The 10,000-nt window shown below is 42.2% G+C and overlaps 1 protein-coding gene across 13 annotated transcripts in view; it reads left to right on the top strand.

Moving 5' to 3' along the window:
• LOC105895412 (neurexin-2) overlaps positions 1 to 10,000 on the top strand; it is a 736,614-nt gene that overhangs the window by 348,674 nt on the left and 377,940 nt on the right. For 7 of the 13 annotated variants that reach the window (XM_031585048.2, XM_031585052.2, XM_031585053.2 and 4 more), the window contains one exon: positions 2,098 to 2,142. The exons of 2 other annotated variants lie outside the window; for them this stretch is intronic. In XM_031585048.2, coding sequence (XP_031440908.1) covers positions 2,098 to 2,142 — 45 coding nt within the window. The remainder of the gene's footprint in view (positions 1 to 2,097; positions 2,143 to 10,000) is intronic. 4 more of the 13 variants (XM_031585051.2, XM_031585056.2, XM_042710354.1 and 1 more) reach the window with 1 other exon arrangement.

Consider the following 10,000-nt stretch of genomic DNA (forward strand, 5'->3'; position numbering starts at 1 on the left):
ACCTGAATTGGAGTTTGAGTCTGATTTTTCTTCACATTTCCCAAAAGACTTGATAGATAAAATGTATTAAATATTTCTGATCAAATGGCATTTGTTCTCCTCATTAAGGAGCTTACACACACACACACACATTTGAACTCCTCATTAAGGAGCTTCAAACTTGTAATGGACTTTTGTGCCGACGAGGAGCACACACACACACACACACACACACACACTAAGTCTGAGAGGGACACATGGGAATAATTGACAGCTTTCACTCATGCATTCTTGCAAACTAGTGAAACGTTTCTGGTTAGCATGAACTTAACTCTCTGATTTAGGTCACATTAAAGCCTGTCCTCTGCTTTACTCTGGTAGAGAAATCAAAAGTCGGACTCTAACGGATAAGAAATGAATAAATAAACACGCATTTTTTCATTAGCCCTCCGGCACAGCTCGTACTCTCATCTGAATCTATCACACACAAACCACACACACACACACACACACACACACACACACACACACACCACACACACATGCACTCACAACTCGTACCCTCATCTGAATCTGTCACACACAAACCAAATAAGCTGATTAGCTTCCCTTGAAAGTCGGCTAATTAAATTAATGAGCATTGCAGCACCTAGTCCAGTTAGCATATTTGCTTTATTTCCATCCAATAGATAGTGGTGTTTGTGTGTGAGGTAATGGCCGAGCGCTAGCTCTGCGCTAACGTGTGCGAGTGCTCAACCCACAAACACTGTACGACGGTAATCACCAGATTATCTGAAATAATTGCAGGTCACAAACTGTTTGATTGACAGGTTAAAGCATGCCATGAAGTAGGTGCTTCAAACCCTAAGTAATAGTTTCTGTTCAAAGCAGCCGAGCCATCTTTCTCTGCCAGTACAAAGAGCTGGTAGCATCCAAGCAAGCACATGGAACACATTCATGTGTTTCTACCCTTTTTGTAAGTCCTTGGAAATGATACTTTTCTGTCTCTTACTGAAACCACTGTGCACTTTCTGACTCTTCCTCTGTCTAAATTGACACACTATAATTCATGTTACTAGGCTTGGGTCTTGTCTGTTGTTTTGGAAATGATTTAAATGTGATTTTAACACGCATCTCTCTTTCAGAGTCCAGGTTGATGATTGATGCATGCACAATAAATGCTCTCTCTATCACTCTTACTGTATCTCTCTCTCTCTCTCTCTCTCTCTCTCTCTCTATCTATCTCTCTCTCTCCCTCTCTCTCTCTCTCTCTCATTTATAGGCAGCTAAAATGTTTTATATAAAGTCTTGCCACTTCATTGAAAATCAATCTTTGAAAATGTGTCTGGATTTTGCTGTATTATTCCCCTCTCCTCATGGTCTCAACTAGACAAACAACCACCAGCTCAGGGACACTCAAAAGTGACAAGTGACACAAGCATTTGTGATTGGCCAGAGCCACAAGCTAAAGACCGCCCCCTTATTAATGTCCCGCCCGTACAATTGCAGATCACTTCCTCCATTTCAACCAGCTAATCTGAATGGTTACTAATACTGCTTTTCCTCCAATCCCAACCCCTACTCAGATCAGGCCACTCCCCCTAATCTTCCACCCAGTCCCCTGTGTGTGGAGACAGATCTGCTAACTCTTGTGTCTTCCTACTAACAAACAGCTTCAGAAACTTCCTGTTTGATTTGTTTCCTTTGGTGCTTCTGTTCCCCTTACCTTTTGATTTCCAAACAACTAACCTTGTCTCATACACGGAATGTGAGTCATCTGTTGTTTTTGACTTAACTTGCGTACTGACGTACTAACCTATTTAACAGTACTACTATTTTTATTTAATTTTTTTATTTTGTTCAAAACCCTTTTATGAGGGAATATACTTTTGAAATGGCTTTCTTTATTTCTTTATTTGGATGATTGGTACCACACAAGAAGAAGTTTAGAGAGACATTTTTTTTTCCCGTGTGCAAACCTTTGATAGATTCCAATGGATGACCTTATCGTATAGTTTTCTTTTTCGGAGGAAGTGTCCGGTAAATATTGATTTCTCCGCTTGTCATGGTTTTTTGGTTTATTTATTTTGTTCTCCCCCTCCCCTGTCTTTCCTGAAGCACGCAGGCATTGGACACGCTATGGTAAACAAACTGCATTATCTGGTAGATATCATTCTAATTGTCTTATATTTTGGTTTGCCCTGGGTTTTCCGTCACCTCTTTCAAATCTGTTTGCCTATACTGATTCAAACTCTCATCGGTTCCAAGGTAGCAAGAAAAAAAAACCTATTCTTTTTTTTCTCCACACTGTCCTTCCCTTTAGTTGAGTTTCAATCATCCAGTGTCCCCAACTCCCAAGAAAAAGGTCAATCTGGTTGACATAATTAAAGAGGTCTGGTTTAGTAAATTAGAGTTAATTTTTTTTAAAGTTGGACATTTATTTAATGTTTTTTTTATTCCTTATTTTCGTTTGTTTTTTGTTTTTTCCCAGTTGTTTTGAGGGTTTTGTCTCATTTGTTTACAAATCCTCACTATCCGTATGAAGAAATAAAGAATTATTCTTGAACAATTAACCTAATTAACTACGTGTGTTTTTGACCCCTTCCTCCCCCTGTATTTATTTTATTTCTTAATGATCGTAGAAGTGAACGCACACTGCAGACTTCCTATCAGTAGAAACATGTTTTACCTACCATGGCCACTCCTGCAACAGGTAGTAAGAACGTCACAGTGATGTCCTTTAGTGTTGGTCTCTTGGTTTGGTCTTCTGTCTCTGGAGCTGGGATGGGACAGATTGTGTGATATGATGAAGATGGGATGGACAGATTGTGTGATATGATGATAGAGGACAAATAAAGAGAGATGCCCAGCATTTAGGATCACCAATTCGTCTCATTAACCTCCATTAGTAAGAATCTGGTTATATGATCATTAATATCCCACAGTGGAGATGACAGTGTTCCCATAGATGGCCTGTGGACAGATGTGGATTGCCACTAAACAGGGGCCAGTTGTGTAGATGAAGCCAGCTGAACCTACTCTAAGCGTGTTGTCAGGAAAGACTGTTGTTCAGCTTAAGCCCAAGCTCCCTGAGAGGTGAAGATGGTTGAGAGTGTAAGATTGCCCCCCTGGCCAGTCCAAAGCCCAGAGCAGTCATCAGCAGCAGTATTTCTGCTCAATGGTTTAATGTGCGTTTGTGTGTGTGGGAGAGGGGGGTAGCACTGATATGACTGCCTGCTTGCTGGAGTAGCTCTGATTTACGAGTGAAGTGAACGGTTCAGCCATAGCAGGAACTATATACTGCTAGTGCTTAAATGATTGGGGTTGAGACAGGGAAGGTCCTGCAACATGTTCCACAGGAAGAAGAGATGCACACAGGAAGTAGTTTACGTAAAGAAGTATACTGTATTAGGAAGAGGAGATGCTCACAGGAAGTAGTTCACGTAATGTTCCCACTCTTACACAGAGTGTTGTGTGTTCCTTTTAGCTTCTTACTGCCTGTCACCGGACCAGTGTCACCTCATCCAATAGGAACGCTTTTAGAGCATAGTTTCTGGGAAGTCTGACCTGTGTGGGATCCGCTGTATCCATTAACACTAACACTAACTCTCAACCTCTGGGTATACTGGCCCCAACTCCCCTGCATGCTCTAGATAACCATACATTTTTGTTTAATTATTGTTTTTTTTTACTTTCTTTATTGTTTATACTAGATCAATGACATTTTTGAGTATATATGTATATGTATATGTTTACCATACATATGCATACATATATGAATTGTTCTAATACACGTATAGCCACTTAACCCCTGAGTGCCTATAACAGGATTTTCTTTTTATTTTCTTTTTAATTTTTCCTACAATAACATACTAAAACAAACTAAAAAATGACCTCACACCCTACCTTGCCAAATGAAAAGAAGAAAAGAAGGGGAAAAAAAGAGAGGAAGGAACTCTAAAGTCTTTAGCGGAACTAAGGAGAGACCCAGTCCTGTTGACAGAGATAGCTTTCTAGCTATGCTTAATGCTAGCTCTGACGTAGCTCTAATCAGTCAGAGCTGACTAGTCACTAGTAGTAGTAACACAAGAGGAGGAGGAGTTTATTAGTAAATTAGTTTCATGTATTGTTGTACTCTTATTTATTTTAGTCTTATTATGAAGTTTATGTATGAGTCTAAGACAGTTTGTCTGGGCCTCCCATTCCCTACAGACAAGTAGAGTCCTTCTGTTCTCTTAGATTTTCCTTTTATTGACCCCCCCCCCCCCCCAACCCCCCATCTCCTTTCCATTGGTTTTGGTTTCCCTTTCATTCTGTCTGTGGTGATCTCATTGAATGGTCACCCCCCCTCCCCTCTGCTGTGGCATTGCTCTCATTGGCATGGCGTCAAGCCTGCACCCCCCCCCCCCCCCCACACACACACACCACCCACCACCCCCCACCACCCCCTCTGCATCCACGAGGGTTGCTGCCATGTTTCTGTTTCCCTTTGTGTTAGTGTCGTTTTGTCCAGACGCACGCACCTTTGGACGCGTGTTCATCATCCCTTCTGTTTATTCTCTGTGTGTGTGTGTCGCCATCACCTTAACCTTGTAACAATCTGTGTGTGTGTGTGTGTGTGTGTGTGTGTTTATCTCCCCATCAGTGAGTTGCTGTGGTTTTTGCTTGTTTATGTTAATGACCCTCTCCATGGCTTCTCCCCCCCCTCTGGGTGCTTTTGTGTGATTTTCGTTTGTGTTTGTGGTGTTGTCTTGTCTGCTGGAGCACTCCCATTAACCCCACCCCCTCTCCATTGACCCATCTCATTGGTGTTCGCATGGCTTGTCTTACCCAATCAGCTTGAATGGATCATTTTGTTTCTTCTTAACCAAAACAGATATCCCTTATTGATGAATCATTTCAATCAATCAATCAATCAATCAATTCAATCTGGTTTTCAATCCAAATTTTCCGAAGGACAAATGTCCTCCTGATTCTTCAACATGTCTGACTACTCTACTAAATTTACTAAAGAAAGTCTGTTACTAATACAGTTGTATGAATCAAACCTTTGTTGTAACTGTACTAACAACCATTTTTGTGTCTGACTCTCCTTACTTACTAAAGTACTAACCGATTTCGTTCACCCCCCAACCCAACTAAACTCTAACCCCCTCCCCTTTCCATAGCCAGTACATTACCAAGCCCCCTCCCCCCCTTTGAATCTGGCCAAAGACCCCCCCCCCCCCCTAACCCCATCTAGATATCCCTACTCCCGAACATCACGCCTGTGAGCTATTACACAGACTAACCCGATGATCTGCTACGCTAGTTCCACTGGGTGCGTGGAGTGGCTCGTAGGCCCTCTGTCCACATGCAGCTGGGATGCCCTCTTGACTGACTGTAGGTGGCCTTGTCACTCTTCTGATCTGCATCACGTGGCAGGATTCACAGGATCTTTGTTTTTTTTCCGTCCTTCCAGGGGAGTCAGTCAGCTGCCAGCCACCTCGTCATGGATACCAGCCAGTAATAATAATGATGCCTGTGCAATGATGTCACTGTTTCTGTGCTGGATGTCTGCCACTGTTTTTGACCATTATTTCATTTTTTTTTTTTTATTAATATCTTTCATTGTGTTAATGCTAATCATTTGTTTTTAGCGCATTAGCAGAGAGTCTCAAGTGAGCTCTTCAGGTAAATGTAGGGAAGGTGTTTATGTACGTAGGTCTCAGGTGAGATCTTCAGGTAAGTGTTGAGTTGTTTATATAGGTCTCAGGTGAGGTCTTCAGGTAAGTGTTGGGAAGGTGTGTATGTAGGGCCTCTGCAGCTGTGCTCCTGTTCCTGGTGCTTTGGGGCAGCTGTGCTCCTGTCCCTGGTGCTTTGGGGCAGACAGGTCGTCCTACAGGCTGAGGGGCTCCAAAGGCTTCGATCTCATGAGCAGGTGAGTGAATGTCCAGCTTGGACAGGTAATGAACGATGATGACCCTAAAGAACACAGTGTGTTCATTTAAAATGCACTCAGTTGGATGAAAAGCAGTATTTCAAACAGTGTTTCATGGTCTGCCTAATCGATAGTGTTTTGGGCTTTAAAACGGTAACACAACACCCAGCAGACTTGTTTAACAACCATGTGATGTTTTGAATTACACTCATATCGCAAAAGTGGCTTTATGCTTTCATGGTGGCTGGGAAATGTGAGGTCAGTTCCTGATGGCATTGTGTGTGTTGTAAGGAGGTCTTACAGAGATGTGGCTCGTAAATGTGAGGACAGTTTCTGATGGTGTTGTGTGTGTTGTAAGGAGGTCTTACAGAGATGTGGTTAGTTAATGTGATGTCAGTTCCTGATGGCGTTGTGTGTGTGTGTGTTGTATGGAGATCTTACAGAGACCTGGTTAGTTAATGCGATGTCAGTTTCTGATGGTGTTGTGTGTGTTGTACGGAGGTCTTACAGAGACTTCAGAATCACAGAAAATGATCATGGAGTGTCATCCCCTTCTCTCTTTTAGCTCACGGTTGTAAACATAACGGTTTAGCTTTGCTTTTAGCTGTTTGAGGATTTTTAAAGGACCAGTAACCCACTCTCCCTTTGGCACAGGACTTTAGGATGGGATTTGTAAAGGACTAGTAACCCAATCTCCCTTTCGGACAAGACTTTAGGAGGGGATTTTTAAAGGACCAGTAACCGTCGCTCCCTTTGGGACAGGACTTTAGGATGGGATTTGTAAATGGTAGGACCGTCTTAAGCTGCTGCATGTCTTTTTGAAACGTAGCGTTTCTGACAGTTCATCAGAAGAAGTCATTTTTGTCCACAAACAGCCCGTCGTGTGTCGGCTTGTGGTTCTCTCATTATCTTTTTGTCCCCCTTTTAAACGTTCTAGAATGCTACGCAATTTCTCCACAGGAAATTAGGGTTATGCAACAGGGATCAATTATGAGGCGGTTACTCTATGGTTGGCCGGCCAGAAATAAGCCTTACTGTGTGCTGTGCTGTGCTGTGCTGTGCTGTGCTGTGCTGTGCTGTGCTGTGCTGTTTCTGCCAAGTGTTCCCTGACAGTATTTTATGCAGCCTGTGAACAGTGAGTTTGTCTTGGACAGTATGTGGAAGAATGAGCTGTCAGACACTTTTAATGTGTATAGAAGGGAGCCTGAAACTGCCTTGCACCCAATACATCAACATGAAATAATTATCTCTCCACTGGCATGGTGATCAATTCTCCCATATTTATTAGAGAGGCCTTGTGACAACAAGATGGAAAATTTGAAAATTGCTGCATCGTCCGTCTGAGGATATTAAATGGACGCTCCACCAAGTCATCTAGGCATATCAGCATTCAGCAGCTATATATATATAGTCTTCAGTCACGCTGAACAGAACATTAAGTTTACCTTATCAGTATTTTTAGTGCTTATCAGCACATGTCTATTAAATCACACCGTCTCTGTTATTATCAAAATATTTAATTTGAGTGAAATCAGTACTAAAATAATATAGAGCCATTAGCAGAGCGTGGATATAGATACAGTATTTTAGATACATGGAGACACACACCAGACACACACACACACACACACACAAACAAATGCATGCACAGCATGGATATAAAGATGTCAGATACATGACACACACATACACTCTCTCTCTCTCTCTCTCTCTCTCTCTCTCAAATTCTAATTGAACTCATTAAAAGTGAAATTATTTTTCTATCGGACCTTGGTGTTTTCAATAGCCAGGCTGTGGCTGCTTAGTCTGTATCTGCTCAAGGCTTTTCTCTGCTTGATATTAGTCACTGTGGACAGGTACTTTGCCACAGTCTACTTTCTAGTTAGGGGCCATATAACACATTTATTTTCTTTGTGTTATTTCAGTCCAATAAAATAGATCATTTAGTTTTTTCTGTGTTTATAATTTGGTTAGGCCCATTTCTTTGAGGAAGAGAGGCAATATATTTAGGCTGACTATTTTTATCAGTCGGATTATTCTTGTTAGTCATATTGTGCGAGCCTCAAGACTAACTGGCTGAGGGGGGCGTGTTTTTTACACCCATCTCTTGGCTTTTCTGGGCTTTAAAACGTTTTACGAACGGAGGCCACTTGAATTTGGTATTCGTCCCATTTTTCAAATCCAAGACCAGATGCTGCTGATTTCCGTAAATATTTGTGTCTGTCTGCTCATTAATGTAAATAGTAAAGAAGGTCAGTGATGGTGACTCTCTCTCATGTCCATGCACACACACGCACACACACACACACACACAAACACAGACACACACACACACACACACACACACACAAACACAGACACACACACACACACAAACGAACACGCACACACACACACACACACACACACACACACAAACACACAAACATACACACACACACACACACACACACACACACAAACACACACACACACACACTCAAACACACACACACACGTGCCATATTACAGAACAGGACTGAAGAGGTATAATCCCCTGCTGTAAAGCTATCCATGTACGTCAGTGTAACTGTTGTGTCTCCGGCTTGCCACATGTCCACATCAGTGTGTGTCCAATTACATTCTGATCATGCAGGCCTTTCCACCGCTGCAGATTGAAAGCGGACTTAGATTTCTGAGCACACTGAAACCAGGCAATTTCCACTGTTCCCTCTCGTCGAGGCGTCGTCGAGGCGCCGTCATTATAACCGCGCCGCTGTACTGGACTCCTTAAGCGCCGCTGTCATTACAGGAGCATGATGGGAAGAAAGCTTTTCACCGACTCACCCTCTCAAGGATAATCACCGTGCCTCCGCCACCGCTGCCGTGGCGACGACGGCCGTGCCGAGCTGCTCCAGACTCCATTTTGAGTTGACTCTGAGCCAGACGAGCTTTTAGAAGAAGCGAAGCAACTATTTAGTCTATAAGGGAAGCAACTATTTAGTCATATGAAGAAAGACTTTCATTCGCCTGTTTCCCCTGTCTCATTGAACCTGGCATCTTTGAAAAAACATTATGTGTAGGAAACTCAACAAGGCAATACATTCAATTGAATAAAGACATAAATAGATAGTTTGCATACAATAATAATAACTAACAAACTAACCTTTTAAAAGCAAGTTAAGGCTTTTTATTGCGGGCTGACCTTTCTGCCTGTCCAGCATCAAGCACATGTTCTCCTCAATCTAGGAGCGATTGCTTCACTAAAGCACCACACTCTTTGCGTTGCTACATTCGCCTGCCAGGAGTGATTTAGCTCAGTGGTCCACTGTCAGACACTCAACACAAGAAGTATCAGTGGCTGATCTCAACATCACTCTCAACAAAGTATTTTGCAGTTGCAGCTCCTACAGACTCCAGCATGACGCTAATCCTGCAAAGTTAGACCAAAAAGCCAAAAAGTTGATAGTCGAGAGTCAAGGGGTCGAGTTGGCAGCCTACCAAGCAGCACCAAGCTCTGGTAACGACTGAGTAGTGACTACAGATGATCTGTTTTGCACTAATGACTGAGAAGTTACTACAGATAATCTCTTTTGTGGCCGTCTTCTGCTCCCATCTCCCCTTCAAGCTTAAAAGTGAAGACAAATAAACAAATAACTCACAACCGTTAGAGTCATGAAGACATCATGGCAGATGGTGAAGGAGAATGACAGACTAAAGATCTATTTTGTTTTTAAAATATTTTGCTGTCATAGCTGTCTGTGATGTGCATTATTTAAAGCGTTTCAAAGCACATCTTTGAAGCACTGATCGGGTTCTTGGGTAGAGATTGCTGTATTTAAAATCCATCTGTTATATCTGGGCACTGATCTCAGATCATGGGAGGAGATTGAGCTGACATATCAGTGTGTCTTTTGTGCTCGTAATTAAATTACTTTCTCTCTTTTCCCTTTCCCTGGGCACACACGCACACACACACACTCGCCAGTTATTATCACTCCTGATCTATAATTGGTAAATGGTATTTTGCACACACAGAAGAGTTAGGTATGCGATACCCTATCACGTTACAAATCACTTAATTGATTTACTTGCAAATGATAAGGACTAAAAAGTCTACTA

The sequence above is a fragment of the Clupea harengus genome, chromosome 18 (genome assembly GCF_900700415.2).
Source record: "Clupea harengus chromosome 18, Ch_v2.0.2, whole genome shotgun sequence".
Classification (NCBI taxonomy): Eukaryota; Metazoa; Chordata; class Actinopteri; order Clupeiformes; family Clupeidae; genus Clupea; species Clupea harengus.